The sequence below is a fragment of the Pistacia vera genome, unplaced genomic scaffold, assembly GCF_008641045.1.
Source record: "Pistacia vera cultivar Batoury unplaced genomic scaffold, PisVer_v2 Contig656, whole genome shotgun sequence".
NCBI lineage: Eukaryota > Viridiplantae > Streptophyta > Magnoliopsida > Sapindales > Anacardiaceae > Pistacia > Pistacia vera.
In genome coordinates, this window is record NW_022196508.1 from 1,792,074 (window position 1) to 1,813,402 (window position 21,329).

General features: G+C 33.5%; 1 protein-coding gene across 1 annotated transcript; it reads left to right on the plus strand.

Annotated features, from left to right (window-relative positions):
- Nucleotides 1–19,395: 19,395 nt before the first annotated feature.
- On the plus strand, nt 19,396–20,910 carry LOC116112152 (leucine-rich repeat receptor-like serine/threonine-protein kinase BAM3). The gene is given in 1 exon segment (XM_031398331.1): nt 19,396–20,910. A coding segment is annotated over 1 exon segment (1,515 nt).
- The last annotated feature ends 419 nt before the right edge of the window (nt 20,911–21,329 follow it).

A 21,329-nucleotide genomic window follows, 5' to 3' on the forward strand; every position in this document is an offset into this window, starting at 1 on the left:
TACTACAAGAAATTTATCCGTCATTTCGAATGTATAGCAGCCCCTCTGACCCGTCTCTTAAGCAAGGATGGATTTCAACAACAGAGATGGCCTACAACTAATTAAAAGAGGCATTGACATCACCACTAGTCTTACACCTTCCTAATTTTACTCAACGATTCGTAATTGAATGTGATGCTAGCGGAATCAGACTCGGTGCAATTCTTACCCAACAAAATCAACCAGTGGCGTATTTTAGCAAAGCATTGAAAGGCTCGGCCTTGGCATTGTCCACCTACGAGAAAAAATGTTGGCTATCGTCAAAGCAATCAAGAAATGGCATCCATACTTGTTGGGGAAACCATTTACCATCTGCAAGGACCAAAAAAGTCTCAAGTACCTATTGGAGCAACAAATGACTACACCAGTACAAACACGATGGCTGCAAAAAATCATTGGCTATGATTACGAAATTAAGTATAAATGTGGGCCTGAAAATCAAGGTGCAGATTCTATATCACGTGTAGTTGAATTCCAATTTTTATCCATTTCTCAACCACATGTAGATTGGTGGCAAATACTTCAAAAGGAAGTCCAATAGGACTCATTTTATGCAGAGTTATTACAGAAACACCCCTCTTAAGCCGCCTACAAGCTGCGCCAACGTGATTGCATGTGGTTCAAAAGAGACAAAGTCTATTTGAGCCCTCCCTCATCCTTGCTTCCGAAGATAATGGCTGACTGCCATTCGTCACCCATAGGTGGGCACTTTAGGTTTCATAAAACTCTCTCCCGTATCAAACAGAGTTTCTTTTGGTCTAATATGCACCAGACGGTGAAGGATTTTTTACAATAATGTGATGTCTGTTAGTGGTTCAAAACTGATTGTATGAAGCCAGCGGGGTTGCTTCTGCCACTACCCATCCCTACTCAAATGTGGACTGATGTCTCGTTGCACTTTATTGAAGGGTTACAATCTTCTACTGGATATACTGCCATCATGGTCGCCGTCGACCGATTGACAAAATATGCTCACTTCGTAGCCTTGAAACACCCATTTACTGCTGTAATTGTCGCTAAGGCATTTGTTGCCAATGTGGTTCGCCTACACAGTATTCCGACATCAATCGTTAGCGATTGGGACAAGGTGTTCATCAACTCCTTTTGGCGCATATTGTTCTAGCTGCAGGGAACCAAGTTGTGTATGCGCTCAAGTTACCATCCCCAATCCGACGGCCAAATGGAAGTTATCAATTGAACTTTGGAGCAATATTTACACTATTTTGCAAGGGACCAGCTGCGGAAATGGCTCGAATGGATTCCCTGGTCCGAGTTTAGCTACAACACTTCCACTCACTCCTCCACCAAGATGACACCCTTTGAAGCCGTTTACGGCATTCCGCCTCCAAGTTTACTGGCTTATGTATCGAGCACTTCCCGCATCCAAGTAGTCGATGAGTACCTAGGGATGGGTGTAGGCCGGGGACCCTATGGCTCGTCCTCGTCCCTGTTAGCCCTTCCTAGGACTGTCCCCGCGGGCGGGGATTTTTCTCAAGACCATCCCCGGCCCGTGGGGACAAAATCCCTCCCATCCCCGTCCCAGCCCGGCCCGATGAATGGTCGGGCCGGGGCTTTGCAGGGAATTTTTGCCCTATGTAAATCAAAACTTTTCGTAACAATAATATTTAATTATTTTAATTGTGAAAAACTAGTACGTTGATAGGTATTATATTTGACTGTTTAATTTCAGTAGTTAATTTATTAAAAAGACATAATTTAAGGTAAGAAAATATAAAGTCAACAATTTCTTGTAAAATTCAAATTAAGATTTAAAAAGTAATACATAAACTAAAGTTTATCTCGACTACAACTAATAAAATTAGTCCATTTGTGAAAGGGACAAATCCCATTATTTGATTAAGTTTAACATCATATTTAATTGATCAATTAATTAATTACAAGGATAATTGAATTTATGTAATTTGTAAGTCGTTAAGCAATTGTATATATTCTTATATTGGTTTGTAAATTATAATAATCTAATTAAACTTATTTTTGGGCCATATCCCATATATTATTATTTTTTGAAATTCACAAAGTAATAATACATATATTTAATTATTAGACTCCCTCGTTTAAACTATTTTTCTATAAATTTAATACAAACATTAGAAAATATTATAAAAGTAAATATCATAAATTTAGATACATTATTTAAAATCATGATTTAAACTCTTAACTTTATATACAATCTCATAAAGGGAACAAATAAAAAAAAAAAACATAAAATTCTAAAAAAAGTGGGGCGAGCAGGGCTCCATGGGGCCGAGCCGTGGATTACACTATCCTCTTCCCTGGCCCGTCCTCGGATGCGGGGATTTCATTGAGGACCATCCCCAGCCCTATCCCTGTTTCTTTTTTGAGGATTCCCCAGCCCATTCGGGCCGGGTCAGGACGGATCCCCACAGGGCCGGGGCAAACGCCCATCTCTATTTAGCATTGTTGTTATTTTCCCTACTAGTTGTATGGCTATATATAGCGTGAATGAGTTCAATAAAGATATGTAGTTTATTCTCAAACAATCCCTTCCTTCTTATATTCCTTTCTTATTCTAAATTCCTTCGTATCGGCTACCATCTACAATTGCAAAGGAAAAGAAGTTAATATCTCATGTTATTCTTTAATGAAATGACCTCAAAACACACTACCTCACACATGAAAAGGCAAAAAATAAAAATACCTTCTTCCCAGCATGATATAAATTTAAATTCAGTTTTATGTTTTTAAAATCATTTGAGAATCATAATTTAATTTCTTTTTTTATTCTTTAGTGAAAGGGGTTGGATGATTAGAAATTTTAGTATATTACTTAATTAAATAATTAGAAATTTAATTAATTATAGTATGACATTATAGATTTATAGTATAATTACTTAATTAATTATAACATTTCATTATAAACATTAGTACAAACTTAATTAAATGATTAAAAATTTAATTAATTATAATATTACATTAAAGATTTATAATATGATTACTTCATTCACTATAACATTACATTATAGTATGATTATATAATTAATTATAACATTATATAATTAAATGATTACTTAATTGATTATGACATTATATTATAAATATTACTAATTATTAATTTACTACATAAACATTAGCACAATACTTAATTAAATTATTAGAAATTTAATTAATTATAACATTACATTATAAATTTATAGTATGATTACGTAATTAATTGTAACATTATATTATAATTAAACAATTACTTACTTAATTATAATATTATATTATAAACAAATTAATTATAATATTATATTAAAGATTTATAGTATGATTACTTAATTCATTGTAACATTTCAATATTTTATTATAGTATGATTACGTAATTAATTATAACTTTACATAATTAGATGATTATTTAATTGATTATGACATTATATTATAAATATTAATTATAACATTATATTATAAACAAATGATTACTTAATTAAATGATTATTTAGTTAATTAAATATTATATTATAGTTAAATAATTACTTAATTAAATTATAACATTATTACATTATATTATATTATGATCACTTAATTAATTATAGTATTACATAGTTAAATGATTACTTAATTAGTTATAAATTTATAACATTATATTATAAATATTAGTAATTTACTACATTATTACATTACTTAATTAAATAATTAAAAATTTAATTAATTATAATATTACATTAAAGATCTATAGTCTGATTATTTAATTCACTATAACATTATATTATAATATGGTCATATAATTAATTATAACATTACATAATTAAATAATTACATAATTGATTATTAGTTATGACCTTATATTATAAACATTAGTAATTACTAATTTACTACATAAACATTAGCACAATACTTAATTAAATTATTAAAAATTTAATTAATTATAACATTACAGTATAAATTTATAGTACGATTACTTAATTAGTTAATTAATTGTAACATTACATCATAATTAAATGATCACTTAATTAATTATAATATTCTATTATAAATAAATAAATAATAATATTATATTAAATATTTATAGTATGATTACATAATTAGTTATAACATTACATAATCAGATAATTATTTAATTGATTATGACATTATATTATAAACATTAATTGTAACATTACATTATAAACAAATGATTACTTAATTAAATAATCTGAAATTTAATTAATTAAACATTACATTATAGTTAAATAATTACTTAATTAAATTATAACATTATTATATTACATTATATTATGATCACTTAATTAATTATAGCATTACATAGTTAAATGATTACATAATTAGTTATGAATTTATAACATTACATTATAATCATTAGTAATTTACTATATTATTACATTACTTAATTAAATGATTAAAAATTTAATTAATTATAACATTACCTTATATATTTATAGTATGATTACTTAATCAATTATAACATTCCATTATAAACATTAGTATATTGATTAAATAATTAGAGATTTAATTAATTACAATATTAAATTATAGATTTATAGTATGATTACTTAATTTATTATAGCATTACATTATAGTATGATCACATAATTAATTATAACATTATATAATTAAATGATTACTTAATTAATTATGACATTATATTATAAACATTAGTGATTTACTAATTTACACAATATTTAATTAAATGATTAGAATTTTATTAATTTTAACATTACATTATAAATTTATAGTATGATTACTTAATTAATTATAACATTCTATTATAAACAATATTACAATATTTAATTAAATTATTAACAATTTAATTAATTATAATATTACATTATGATTAAATAGTATATTACTTAATTAATTATAACATTACAATTTACATTGTAATATGATCGCTTAATTAATTATAACATTACATAATTAAATGATTACTTAATTAATTATGACATTATATTATAAACATTAAACATAAGTAATTAATTAAGTTATTAGAAATTTAATTAATTATAACATTACATTATTGTTAAATAACTACTAAATAATTATAAGTATTTATAACATTACATTATAGTATGATCACTTAATTAATTATAACATTACATTATAATTTAATAATTACTTAATTAATTACAATATTACATTATTACATTATAAACATTATGAATTTATAATATTAAATTTACAGGTTATGAGTTACATTAGGCACAAATGAATGAGTAATCAAAATTTGTTAGGGGTGTATTTGTAAACTTTTAAGGTATTTTTGTCATTTTTTAAACTAACAGGGGGGTAATTGATTTTTTATAGGGTACCCGGGAATGGAACCGGACCCTGCATTTTAGGTTCCGGTTCCTTGAATTGAAGAACCTGCACTGTGCGATTCCGGTTCCCCCAGAAAATACAGAGTACCCGGAACCGCTCACCCCTAGTTTTTGTTAATTTGTTACAGAGGAGAACGATGACTTATATAACAGATATTCTGTTATATTACACAAATCTAAAACGTCATTGTTTCTTTATTATCCTTTTTCCTTGTTTTACAAACACAACCCTTCTACATTTCCAACATTACAAACTCAACCATGCGTACATCATATTAGTATACTGAACTTCATCAAGTTGTCTTCTATACTAATATCCTCCTGTAAATTGAACGACCTTCCTTCAACTACCAATTACCAAGCTGACTTCTTATACTAATATCCTCCTGTAAACTGAACAATCTTCAAGCTTTCCACTCCTAATTCTGTCAGTACTGTACTTCCAGTATTTGATCACAAAAAAATACAGAAAAACAGAGTAACACTAGTGACTCTTCATATCACCTTTTCATGAACACCTTGCAACTAACACTCCCAAGCTGACTTCTTAAACTACTATCCTCCCGTAAACTAAACAATCTTCAAGCTTATCACCTCTAATTCTGCCAAGACTATAGTTCCAGCAATTGAACACAAAAAACAGAGTAACACTTCCGTCATATCACCTGTTTCATGAACTCAGTTAATTAGAGTTCTTCATTTAGACACTTCAGTACTAGCACTAGTGTCATCACTTGGTAAAGTATCTGTAACATTTAACTTGTCCCGAAGCATAGCAAATCGAGAACTAGGAAGTGCTTTGGTTAATATATCTACCATGTGACATTCTAAAGCAATATATTGAACCATCAACAATCGTCTTGTAACTAGCTCTCGGACAAAGTGCACATCAATTTCAATGTGCTTTGTCTAAGCATGAAAAACGAGATTAGATAAGAGTGCTCCAGCACTCATATTATCACACCAAATCACTGGAATGTTACTGATTTGAATGCCAAGTTCCTTAAACAAATTTTGAATCCACACTACTTCAGTGGCAGCCTGGCTAAGTGATCGATACTCAGCCTCAGTTGAAGATAAAAAAACTACTTTTTGTTTCCTAGAAGGCCACTGAACAAGATTACCTCCTAAACAGACAGTATATCCACTGGTGGAACGTCTATCTGTTTCATCTCTAGCCCAATCTGCATCGGCAAATGCTTCCAAGGCAAAAACCTTCTTCCTGGTGAAAAGAATACCATATGTCAGAATGCCTTTCACATATCGTAGAACACGTTTACAGGCAGTCCAATGAACTTCAATGGGTTGTTGTAAATATTGACTAAGTTTATTTACAGCAAATGCAAGGTCTGGCCTGGATAAAGTCAAATATTGTAACCCCCCAACAATGCTTCTATATAGAGTGGGTTGATCAAACACTTTACTATCTGTTGAACCAAGTTTGAGACTAGTGGCCATTGGTGTAGAACAAAGCTTAGAGTCTGCCATCCCTGCCTTTGTGAGTAAATCTTGAGCATATTTAGTCTGTGTAAGAAGTAAACCAGATGAATTTCAATTGACTTCAAAGCCTAGGAAATATTGGACTGAACCTAATGCCTTTAGAGCAAACGTAACATTCAAATATGATATTAGTTTGGAAATCAGATGATCATCATTTCCAGTCACCAATATGTCATCCACATAAACAAGTAAATACATAATAGTAGAACCTTGGTTATAAAAGAAGAGACTAACATCGGATACTGAATTAACAAAGCCCCAACTGATCAGCATAGATTTGAGTTTATCAAACCAAGCTCTAAAAACTTGCTTAAGGCCATATAATGCCTTCTGCAATCTGTACACTTGCTGTGAATTATGTTTATGTGATTCAAACTCAGAGTACCCTTCCGGAGGTAGCATGAAGACTTTTTCTGTTAGCTCACCATTTAGAAATGCGTTATTCACATCCAGCTACTGAATATCCCACCTTTGATGAACTGTCAAGGACATCATTACCCTAATAGTAGCTGCTTTAACCACTGGAGAGAAGGTGTCAAAATAGTCCAGTCCAGGAGTCTGTTGAAAGCCTTTGGCTACTAGCCTGGCTTTATATTTTTGGAGGGTACCATCAGAGTTTAATTTGGTCTTAAAAACCCACTTACTTCCAACAACATTCATTCCTTCTTCATATGGAACCAACTCCCATGTATCCTTTTTCAATAAGGCTTGATACTCAGATGAAATAGCTTGTCTCCATTTTGGAATTTTTAGTGCCTCAGTAACTGATCTTGGTTATGGAAAAATAGCAGTTGAAGATAACATAGCTGGATAAGCAACATACCTTTGGACAGTTCTAGTACTAGTCTTTGACCTGGTTAGCATAGGGTGTACATTCAAGTCTGAATTTGAATCAATAGGAACTAGATCAGAGGTAAAACGATTAGGAGCTGAAGTTTCTACGAGAGACAAATTATGTTCAAACACGTCCTCAATAGAATGGACAGAGGCTGCTGAAGAGTGTAAGTTAGGCTCAGACGGAGGATTATTTGGAACTGATGCTGCTACAGGAAATACATTATGCTGAACCACATTTTTAACAGTCTGGACAGTAGCTGCATAAGAGTGTAAAGTAGGAGTGGCATTATACTATGAGGAATCGCCTGTTGGATTAGAACCTAACAACTCATGTGAGACCATTGGTACTTCAGGTAAGTCAACTGGTTGATCATGAGAACAAGTAGGAAGAACAACAGATCTGGAAAAAGCTCCTGACACCTCATGACAGGCCATTGGCAACTCAAACAAACCTACTGGATTTAGTGGAAGGCTCCAGGATGAAGAAGGTGAACTTGCAACCATAGACTCACTCTCTACCAGTGTCACATTCTCAGAAGTAAAGCCACTTTTGAAAGGGAAATCAAGCTCATTAAATCTCACTTGCTTGACAATATAAATTCGACCCTTTGAGTTTAGGCATAAGTAACCTTTGTGGGTGAGGCTATAACCAAGAAAAACACATTTTTCTGTGTGAAACACAAATTTGTGCTTGTTATAGGGCATGAGATAAGGGTAACAACTGCAACCAAACACTTTGAGTTCATTATAGTTAGGCTCTTTATTGAACAAGACAGCATATGGAGATGCAAAATCAAGGACTGACGTTGGTAGTCTATTGAGAAGGTAGGTGGCTATACTAAAAGCAGCCCACCAGTACATTAATGGCATCCCAGCATGAGCCAAGAGTGAGAGACCAAATTCGGTGATGGAGCTATGCTTTCTCTCCACCCTTCCATTTTGTTGGTGGAGATATGGGCAAGAATGTCTAAATAGGATTCCATGATGTTGAAGATAACCAGTAAAAGCTCTGAATTCACCTCCCCAATCAGTTTGCAGTGCTTTTATTTTGTGGTTTAATTGCTTCTCTATAAAACAATGAAATTGAACAAAGGCTGTGTAAGCTTCAGACTTGAGTTTTAAAGGATATATCCATGTAAAACGACTATAGTCATCAACAAAGATAATATAGTATTTATAGCCTTCTTTGGATGTGGTAGGAGCTAGTCCCCATAGATCAGAGTGAATTAACTCTAAAGGAGCTGATGGTTTAGAAGAACATCTAGGAAAATGACATTGTGACAGTTTTCCATACTGACAAGCCTCACAAAAAAAACTGTTGTTGCATTGCAACTGTTGTTTTACATCCAATTTGTCTAGCACAACACGAAGAGTTCGACTATTGGGGTGTCCTAACCTTGCATGCCATAGCAAAAGTAAGTCTACACTTGCAGATTTATTTAATTTTACAGCAGTATAACACGCATCAGTAGAGCTAAGAACCTCATTATTTGATTCAAAGACATTCTCACTATTATCAGTACTTGAAACAGAAACTGCACCAACTTTATTCAATTCTTCAGTAGAATTACATACACCAGATTTATTTAATTTTGCAGCAGTATAACATGCACCAATAGAGCTAAGAACATCATTATTTGATTCAGAGACACTCTCACTATTATCAGTATTTGCAACAGAAACTGCAGCAACTTTATTCAATTCTTTAGCAACATTACATATAGCAGTAGACTAATAACCAGCAGTAGACTGATAGCTAGCCATATTTGAATCTGGAGCAGCTTTATTATTATCAACACTTGAAACAGAATTAGCTTCTGATGAGGACAAAAATACAGCAGCAATAGAACCAGTGAATTGTGGAGTGGAGGTGACAGCATGAGAAAGTTCAAGTTGATACAATCCATCCTTAACAGTGTCATGAAGCAATATCACTCTACTACTTTTGTCCTTTACCAAACAACAATCGGCATGAAATTCCACAATAACATTATTGTCTCTAGTTATTTGTGACATGCTTAGCAAATTCTTTGCAATTTTGGGAACACATAGAATGTCTCTAAGATGAATCAATCTATGAGTATCAAAAGAGGGAATCAATAACATACCTGTTTGTGTAATTGGAATAGCTTCCCCATTACCTACTTGCACCTTGGAATTTCCAGGATAATTGGACTTAACCATCAAGTTGGATCCATTAGCTACCATGTGATTGGAAGCTCCAGAGTCCATATACCAGGACTGATCACAGAGTGTCTGTGGAGTAGCTATAGGTTGCAGATGAGAAGCTGAACCAGAGAAAATATCTTTCACATTTTGCGTGGCAAATTACTAGAGGCATCAAGGTTGATGTTATGATAAGTAGGTACAACCGAGGATTGATTTCCTACAGTTGATGGACAGAAACCAATAGAATTGTGTTGTATTGGCGGACCTCCAGACGCAGATTGATCATGAAACAAACCAAAGAAGGAAGAGTTCTATACTTGTGGATTATTGAATGTGTAACCAGGAAAGTTAACATGATTGGATGCATTTGCAAACAAAGCCTGAGCTGGAGCATTAAAGCCTTCATTAGAGACATCCGAAGGAGGAACAGATGAAGTGTAGCCAATTGGTTATGGTTGAGAACCATAGTTTGGACCAACAAATCCCTGATACTCTTGATCAAACCGGTGATAGCATTGTATGGCAGAGTGTCCTGTTTTCCCACACAGTTGACACACTAATTTTGGTTTGAAAAATCCTCTACCTCTACCTCTTCCCCTCATTGGATTGTTATTCAGCTGAGCACCTCCAGCAAAGAACTGTTGTGCATGAGGGAAGTGGTAAGGTCTACCAAAAACTTGGTGGTTATGAGGACTGTTATTCCCAAACTCAACACCTGTTGCTGTAGAATAACTCGGTGCTCGTACTATAGTGCTATTATTAGTACCAGACTTATAACTATAGCCTGATATTTGAGGATAGTTGGATTGTAGTGGATTATGTTCAGATACAGGTGCAAGTGAATTACTGGATTCCTGTCTAGAAGCAAATAAAGCAGATGTCATTTGTTCATGAAAATTGGTAAGACTATTGTGCTGTCGTTCCAGTCTTATCTCATGCTTATGAAGCATAAATTGAGCCTCCTGAATACTCACTATACTGCTGTTGTAAGTCAAGTTAACAACCACTGCATCATACTCTGGACCAAGACCATCTAGAATATACAACAAAAGCTCCTCATCACTAAGATTAACTCCACTAGATACCAGCTCATCTCCTAACTCTTTCATTTGCAAGATATACTCGTTGATGCTAGATGAATCTTTCTCAGTAGTTTGTAACAGTTTTCTTAGATGTAAAGTCATAGCCTTTGAAATAGATTGAAAATGTAACTCCAAGGTGTTCCAAATTTCATAAGAGCTCACACATTTTGCTACATGTCTGAACATAGCTTCAGATATTGACGAAAACAACAAGCTTACCAAACATTGATCAGTTCGTTTCCAATTAAAATACTTAGGGTTTGGCCTTTTTATAATATCTTCAAAATTATCAGACTTTTCAATAACAAGCATAGGTGGACATATTTTCTCACCAGTTATAAATCCATCAAGATCATGAGATGCAAGTGCTGGAAGAATTTGAGAACGCCAGTGACTGTAATTCTTTTCTCCAAGTTTACTAAAACCGTAGGAAGCGATGACTGTATACTAGAATTGACTCCAGTTCCAGCACAGGTTTGTTCTATCTCTAATTTTGAAGTGAAATTAGAGGATTCAGGAATTCGATTGAGCCATTGACGTTTGTCTATCCATCAACGAGTTTTAATTGTTTGATTTTTGGTGTTCGTTGCTGCGTATTTTTCTTTAATTTCAAATATTCTATTGCATCAGTAAGTGAATGACTATATTCGCTCTCATATTAATTTCAGTAAAATCAAAATATATAAAAAAATAGGGATCTCAATCCTTTGTATATCATTTGTTCAAGTTATTATTATCCTTTATCCACCCGCTTAGGAGATAGCGTCTAAAAAAGTCAACATGAGCATATGAGTCAAGGACATTTAAGTAAATTTGCAAACTGAAATACAAAGGTCAAATGGATCATAGTTTTTACTTTTTTTACGTAATTAATCAAAACAATTAAGGGTTTTAAAGTAATTATATAAGTAAAATACATTTTTTCCTTTTTATTTTTTTCCAATCTCTCCCCTCACTCCTTTTTTGTCTCTCTCTCATTCTTCTTCATCTTCTTTCTCTAATTCAGAAACAATCTCCTTCTACCACCTTTCTTTTTCTCTCCCTTTCTTCCCTCTCTTCTTTATCTTCATAATCGTCTCCTCTCTTGTCAAATCAAAACTTTGTATTCCTTTCTCTTTCCTTCCTCCTGCTTATTTTAATCTTTATCTGAAAATTGATAAATCAAACTTGTGTGGTTGCTTCGAAGCCGGTTGGTTTCTAAAAGGTAGAAATTTGAAATGCAAAAGCATTTGAACCGCTTGAATTAAAAACCATGAAAAACCATTCGGGTTTGTTTCTTTTTAGTATTTTAGTGTTTACTTTACCTTTTCTCTCTTGAAGTTTACTTTTTTGTTTTTGGTCATTTGTGTGGCTGGTGGGAAAGTGTGACTTGATAAAATACTTTTGTCTCCTGTTAAAGCTTCAATTCATTCCAAGTTTTTAAATGTTTTTTTATCAAGACCGTCTCAGAGGCAATGTCAAAACAGTAAAAAAAAATCTCAAACTTACCATCGTTTCCAGAAAACAAGAACCACATGATGGATTGGATGGACAGTATCACAAACCCTAATTTATTCTAACCTCATCGATCTGAAGTTCATTCTACCTAATTAAAAGTAGCCAAATGTTGGCTACGATTTGCCTGCTGTATTCATCATCTATGATCAATATATACTTAGGTCTGAACTTTACTTATAATTCAGTCCTCAAGTCCACATGCTTTTAATTAATTTTCTCTAATCACCTCTTGCATATTCTTCTATTCTTCTCAACAAGTTGTCAAGATGGAAGGGATGAGATTGAAATTTCCAAATTTCCATGAATGATATCATTTAATCGTGTTTATATATATATATATATATATTACTAAATTTTTCTATTTTTACAAAAAAGAAATTCTCGTCTCACGAGAGATAGAAAGCATATATAAACCTAACTAGCTAGATGTTATTAGTGTTAGGGGATCATGCAGCGGAAAATATACTTTCGAGATAAATAACATAGGATTAAAATCATACCACACAAAGAGATACAGTATTTACGTGGTTTGGCATAACCTGCCTACATTCACGGATAAGAGAAATCCACTATAGTTTTATGAACACGATATACAAAAGTACACAACACCATAAACTCGGTACATAAAACAGAGCAAAAACATCCTAGTTTCTAACCACGCTCAATGCAATACCTAGAGTGGAAATAATCACAGTTTCTAAGACACTCTCCTTATGGTGTTTAGTAATCCTTACATCAAATACCTTGTGTTCTCACATTCTCTCATAAACTTGAATTGGTTCTCACCTCTATATTTATAGGTAGTAAATGGGATATTTTATTCCTAACAGGATTCATATTTCAATTCCTAATAGGACTCTCATAATTCTATTCCTATTTAGAATTGTATTATTTACTAAAGAGTTTTCCCAAACAATTTTACATGGGAACAAATAGGAAAACAAGCCATAATATCCCAACAATCTCCATCTTGGCGAGTTTTCCATCACAACGATGAACATGATGAAGATAATGCTCCATCACCACAATATCGAGGTTAACCATGTCGAATTTTGCTAGCATCCAGGTCGCATAGTAGCCATGCTGAATTTTGTCGCCAAGATTTGACAACCACTCCACCTATAATTTAGGCCTATTGTAGTCTGTCTCTTATGTGCATCAACCATCTTGAAAGAACTCATCTCTCAGGTTGCAACCTAGAACTCTAATACCACTTATTAGGAGATCAAGTAGCGGCAAATATACTTTTGAGATAGACAACATAGGATTAAAATCATACCACACAAAGAGACATAATATTTACATGGTTTGGCATAACCCATCTACATTCACATATGAGAGAAATCCACTATAGTTTCATGAAGACAATATACAAAAGTACATAACACCATAAACCCGGTACATAAAACAGAGCAGAAACATCCTAGTTTCTAACCATGCTTAACCTAGTACCTAGAGTGGAAACAATCCCAGTTTCTAAGACAATCCTCCCACGGTGTTTAATAACTCTTACATAAAATATCATGTGTTATCATATTCTCTTATAACCTTAAATTGGTTTTTACCTCTATATTTATAAATAGTATATGGGATATTCTATTCCTAATAGGATTCATATTTCAATTCCTAATAGGACTTTCATAATTCTATTCCTATTTAGGATTGTATTCTTTACTAAAGAGTTTTCCTAAAATTATACAATTTTACATGGAAACAAATAGGAAAAGGAGCCACAATATCCCAACAATTAGCTAGGCAAAAGGTGTGTGCAAGTTCACAAAGGATTATAACCAAAGGCTTTAACTAAGAAAGTTCTGGAAATGAGAAAAAGGACTGTTCTGATTAAGATCAACAGAACTAATTAACTATTTCCAATATCAAATCTGTGAACTTTGAGTTGAACTTAAGCCATTCTCCGGTTTAAAACAATCTTATCTCAAGCCAGCATTGTTTTCTTCACTGTCCCATGTGAAACTATTAAAACGCAGCAATACTAACAACATTGGCATTAAGAAAACGTTAATGAGAATTCTAATCAAGGAACATACTACAATTTGATATTCAGCTTCAAACTTTTTATATGAAGACAAGCTAAGAATCATTTCAATTATCAAAAGTGGTTTAACTTATTTCATTCTTTCTTTCTAGAGAGGCAATTAATTGCACCATCATTTAAATGGGTGAATAATCTATAATTTGCTATGTTTATTTGTTGAAATTGTATTGAACCAAAAAAGGAAATGGAAATGGATACATATTCGAATAATGAATCAAGGATGAAATACATTATAATTTCGTTGTTTACTTAAAAGAAGATATACTGAGGGAATGTATTAGGAATAAAAGCAAGTAAGGGTGTCTTTGTAAACTTTATAAGTAATACTTGGGGTGTGTTTTGTAAAGTCTATAAGTAAGTAAGATGCACCATTTTTGTAATATCTCAGTCTCTATATAAGAGGCTGTTACTATTTTTCTGTTTCAACAACTAAAAAAAAGGTGAATAAAGTTAGTAAAAGTCACAGTTTTCTCTCTCTTTAGCTCGAGTTCTACTCTTGATTGTTCTCTTTACATTTTTCTGATTTTAATCGTTTCTTTCAAATCCGCTCAAGTATCTTCATGGTATTAGAGCCACCAACAAACATCCATGGTTAATATGAGTTCTAAGATCTTGGATTCTGGTTCAAAGATTGTCAAAGAGCAAACTAACGGTGCAAGTGCAATGAGTTCAGTAGCTTACTCTTCACTTCCAACTCTTTCAGTCAAATTAGGGGAAAAGAACTACAATTACTGGAGGTCTCAGATTCTACCCGCACTTACCTCATATGAGCTCGACGGCTTTGTAACAGGTGTGAGTACATGTCCCCCTATGTTTATAGTTGAGAAAATGTAGATTCTGAACAAACTGTTAAGAAACCTAATCCAAAATACTTTGATTGGAAGAAAATGGATCAATTTTTAGTAAGCTGGTTAGTGTCTTTTATTTCCGAGTCCATGTTTAGACATGTAGCCAAGTGCATAAGTGCGTATGAGATTTGGAACACATTAGAGATGTACTTTCAATCGTTCTCTAAGGCTAGGACTTTGCACTTACAAAATTTGTTGCAAAGTACTTAAAAAGAGTCCATGAGTGTCAATGAATACATTTTGAGAATGAAAGAAATAGGCAATGAGTTGGTAGCAATTGGGGCTCAAATTGGAGAAGAAGAATTACTATTATATATTCTGGATGGTTTAGGTCCAGAATATGATGCCATGGTAGCAAATCTTATTGCCAACAGTAGTAATACCACTCTTCAGGAAGCACAACTTCTTTTACATAAGCATGAGATGCCCATTGAAAAATAGAATAGTGCAATGTCTAGCTTCCATAAGTAAATGACCTCTGCATTACTATCTACTAAGTAAGTTTCAAGTGACCCCAATAATGTGTCGCAAATTCAGAATTTTAATAGTACTTCACCAGTTCAGAATTTTGGTCCTAGAGGAGGCATTTTTCAAAACCCTAGGTCTACTCCTTTGGTTCAACCGAATATGACATATACACATCATGAAGGGTATCCTCAACAACCTCATAATATAGCCATGTATACTGTTGTATCACCTCACCTTGTTATTGCCTAATACCCTCCTACTGGTGGTTTTCAGTTTAATAATAGTGGAATGAGAGGCAAAGATCGTGGTAGAGGTTATTTTAGGCCTAGACTAGTTTGTCAAGTGTGTGGTAAACCCAGCCATTCAGCTCTGCAATGCTACCATCAGTTTGACTATGATTATCATGGTTTTCAACCTAACAACCCTGCTCCAATTCAACCAATTAACTCACCTATATCTTCTCATGTTACCAACACTCAGCAATATTCTAGAAGCTCTCATGATCCTGCTACTCAAGCTCAAGCTCTTTATGCAGTAAACTTCCTACAACCAAAGGGTGCTATCAGTTCCTATGATGGCTTTCATGATTTCTCAGCTACTGGTGGTACTATAGGTTCTCCATGAAGCTACACTACTCCTGGATATCACTCACAAGCACCTGAACTTCAATCTTTCCCTCATCCTATTCCTGTGACCTCTACCAACAACTCAACCATAGGACAGTTGTCTACTGCACCTATGATGTCAACTCCCAATTCACAGGCTATTGCCACACCACAAACAATTACTAATAAATCTTGGTACATGGACTTTGGGGCATCAAATCATATGATTGCAGATGCCTCTAACTTGTTATTGAAGTCCACTTATCAAGGAGGATCTCAAGTCCAGGTTGGTAATGGTCAATCTATTCCTATCACACACACAAGTATGCTACTACTGCCCTCTACTGATTCTAATAGGATTTTACAGCTTCAAAACATTTTGTGTGTGCCCCATATTAAAAAAAATTTGTTGAGCATATCTCAAATCACTAAGGATAATCATGTGATTGTTGAATTTCATGCTGATTATTGCTTAATAAAGGATAAAGACAACAAGGTTGTGCTCTTACAAGGGATAGTGAAGGATGGTCTCTACCAACTTACTTTGCCATCACTTGATAGCTCCACTACTGGTTCTACTTTTCAGCCTGAATACTCTGGTTCCACAACTTTTACTTCTTATGCAATTACTTCACCTATGTCCAATAAAGAGCAGTCCTCAGTCAATTGTCACAGTTCTGGTGTTGATTGTTCTTTTTGCTAATAAGTTTGAGAACATTGTTGTTGATAAGTCATTGAATACTTTTTCTCTTTGGCATGCAAGACTAGGTCATCCTAGTCATAATATTCTGAATAATGTACTTGACATACTACATGTAAAGCATTCTACTTCTGGAAATAAAAAATTATTTTGTGAAGCCTGTCAATATGGAAAGCTACAACAGTGTCAGTTTCTAGTTTCTACTTCTTAGGCTCTTAGACAATTAGAAATAGTCTATTATGACTTATGGGGGCCTGCACCTCTCCTATCCACAAAAGGTGTTAGTGTATGCCCTAGAAACCATTCGTGTTATCGGTTTCAGAGCATTTTGTCTTGTATCTATATATCATAAATAATAGAAGAAAGAGTTCTTCAATTCATATATATAAATTGCTTCCTTTATTCAGTCATGCATTTAAAATAAAGTATGTATATGAATTGTCCAGATGATTCATTTAATCGGTAAATGAATTATCAAAAAGGGTTTCCTACAGAAGCAATATAATTTGGGCAACTATATTGCATAGTAGGCATACTGGATGCTTCCGAAAGATATCATGAGTTGATATAAGTATGGATGACGATGATAGTCATGTCACTGGGGCATTGGTAATGATTAACAGTTGGTGAACTATTTAAAGTGACCAAATAACGACAAATCACTTGGAAAAGCATATAGTCAATGATTTATCGTTTGGTTATATCAGTGCACAATGTAGTCCTTTGACTTGAGACATTGTGGTCGGATCCGATACGGATGCGTATGGTTCATACGGTGTATAAGTACGAGACTAGTCATGTTTTGTATGAAAAAACCTATTTGGTCATGCGTTATTCATATGCGGAAACGAACGATGGTCAAAAAGGGATCTATTGACTCGAAAATATAGGATTAGGAGTACCGCTGACTCCATCCGGATTCGAGTTCCTGGTCAAACGTTGATAAATGTCAGAAATCAGAATCTCTAGCCAGGGTCTATTATTAGTCAACAAAAGCAAGTTTGTGATGACGAGTTTCGGACATATTGATCGACGATTTGATAGAAGATCGAGTTTAGGATTTTGACATTCCATGAATCCGTGCTCGATCAGGATATATCAATGGAAGTATCCTTTATATTTGGTATGCTCGGAGGTATCTTATAAATAATTATCTAGGGAGAGATGATATTATGGATATTGAGAAAATTTCGGATAGCAAATATTTTGATCACATAATTATCAATTTTTGTCTTACAATTAAGCAAAATTGATATTCAATCATGGGTTGATATGGATATTAGTATCGAAAATAATAAAATAATAAGATTGGGGTGGATATAATGATTAATTGATGAAATTAATAATCAATTTTTTTTTTTTTATCTTATAATTGATCAAAATGAAAAAAATTAAACCCATTTCGATTGGATGGAAATGAATGACGAAATATCAAGGGCCTGTTAGTTTATCTTTTTTTTTTACAAAATTTGTAAAAGAACACACATTTCATTAATCTTGAAACCATAAAAAATCATAATTTTCTAAAGGTATTAAAAATTAAAGAAACAAATTAATTCATAAGGTAATAAAGAATAAATATGTTTTATTTATTTATAATCTAAAATTTCATTTAGTTGTTTAAATAAAATTTTATTTAATATGTTTTTGTGTTTAATTACTTATGGTAGTAACTGTAATTGTATAAAACATTGTGTGCCTAAGTTAACAGTGATAACACGCAATTTTTTTTAAAATCCTAGGGACGGTGTTGGCCCACCCTGGGCATACATGGACTTCACTACCGGATGGAGGGGACAAATTTCTCAGGTATTGTGCTTATTTTATTTTATAATTGTGGAAACATTGTCAAATCAATTATTATTTAATAAAGATACAAAGGTAATTATCTCTAAAACGTCCAATGGAGGGGACCTTTGGGGTTATATCACCTCTTGAATTCTAGTCCATCCTTAAGTGTTAATAGGGATAATTATTCGAACTTTTACTTAATCAATAGTTCTAAGTCTTAAGAATTAGTTGAGATGAAATAAATAAAATAAAGATACAAAATTAGGGATTAGTTGAGATGAAATAAATAAAATAAATATACAAAGTTAGGAATTACCTACCATTATGGAAATTAAAATTCTCTTTCATTTTCATTCTGTTAATAATGTGTATGAACACTATCTTTCCTTTCATACCATGGTTTAATCACTTTTGACTGTAACTTCATTTGCTAGAAAATGTTTACTCACCCAAGTGTTTAAATCCCTTTGTTATTGCACCAACTCCTTCCAAACTCAACTGTCTTTTACAAAATTTCCCATCAAAACATGGTCTTTTGCATTCTTTTGTCAGTCTTCTCTCTCTTCACCAGTGCCATCTCTTCTTCCGTCTTCGTTTCGGCCTTTTCTCTGGTCAATGATTTTCACGTCCTGGTTTCTCTTAAACAAGGATTTCTTTCCTCTGAACCAGCTTTAACCTCATGGAATTCATGAAATCCAAGCTCAGTTTGTTCTTGGGCTGGAGTTCTTTGCTCCCAAGATAGAGTTGTTTCATTGGACTTGACGGATTTGGACCTTGGTGGTTCAGTTTCAGCTCAAGTTTCAAGGCTTCATATGCTCACCTATCTCTCTCTTGCAGGAAACAGCTTCAGGGGAGGCATTGAGATTGCTAACTTGAGTAGTCTTCAATCTCTTAACATCTCACACAATCAGTTTACTGGTGGCCTGGATTGGAACTACTCAAGTCTTTCATACAGCTTGCAAGTTTTTGATGCTTATGATAACAACTTCACTGCTTTACTTCCTCTTGGTGTTCTCACCTTGGAGAAACTCAAGTACTTGGATCTTAGTGGCAGCTATTTCTATGGAAAAATCCCAGAAAGTTATGGAAAATTAGTGGGGTTGGAGTATCTTTCACTTGCAACGAATGATCTTCGGGGGAAAATTCCCGGTGAGTTGGGGAATCTAACAAACTTGAGAGTGATTTATTTGAGTTATTACAATGCTTTTGAAGGTGGGATACCAAAGGAGTTTGGCAAATTGGTGAATTTGGTTCACATGGATCTCGCAAGCTGTGGTTTAGATGGTCCAATTCCTCATGAGCTTGGGAACTTGAAGCTGCTTGACACTCTTTTCTTGTTTAAGAATCTTCTTTCGGGTTTGATTCCGAAACAGCTTGGAAACTTGACAAACTTGATGAGTCTTGATCTCTCCAAGAATATACTCACAGGAGAAATTCCATATTCATTCATCAATCTCAAGCAGCTCAAACTTTTGCACTTGTTCTCCAACAAGTTGCATGGTTCAATTCTTAACCGTGTAGCTAACTGGCCTAATCTGGAGTCCTTGGCGCTGTATTCCAACAACTTCAGTGATGTGATTCCTCATTACCTTGGCCAAAATAAGAAGCTTGAAATCCTAGATTTGTCTTTCAATAAGCTCACTGGTAGAATTCCTGTTGAGATGGGGAATCTTACAAACTTGATACAGATACTTTTGGGTAACTATCATCATCATGTAGAAGGAAGGCCAAATGAGATTGGCCATTTGGTGAATTCGGTTTACAAGGATAATTTGCGTTCCCACAATACTTATGAAGGTGGGATACCTAAGGAGTTTGGGAATCTAGATAATTTGGAATACATAGATCTCGCAAACTGTGGTTTAGATGGCTCAATTCCTCGGGAGCTTGGGAACTTGAAGCTGCTTGAATATCTTTTGTTGGATTACAATCTTTTTTCGGGTTTGATTCCGAAACAGCTAGGCAACTTGACAAACTTGAAGCGTCTTGGCCTCTCCAATAATGCACTCATCGGAGAACTCCCATATTCATTCATCAATTAGATTTGTGAGACTTTGAGTAAAGTCAGCAAAGAAAAAGAGAGAAAGGGAAATAAAGGAAAGACGCGAGAAAGAGTAAAAACTGATGTTCTTCTTTTTGTTTTCTTTTTGTTGTACTGTACACTTTTATAGTGTTTACATGAGTGTAACTAATCTTGTTCCAGCTTAACTAAATGTTTAACAGAAATATAACAACTAACAATATTAACCAATAGTATTAACAGATGACACTTTTACCCCTTTACTAACATCTTCCCTTAAGCTGGACCTAAGAGAAGATATAGACATTTTCACTCCTTTACTAACATCTTCCTTTAAGCTGAACCTGGGAAATTGACAACACCCCTGCTTAAAGTTGAATTGAATCATCAACTTGGAAAATTGACAACACCCTTGCTTATCATCGAGGTCAACTCTATGAT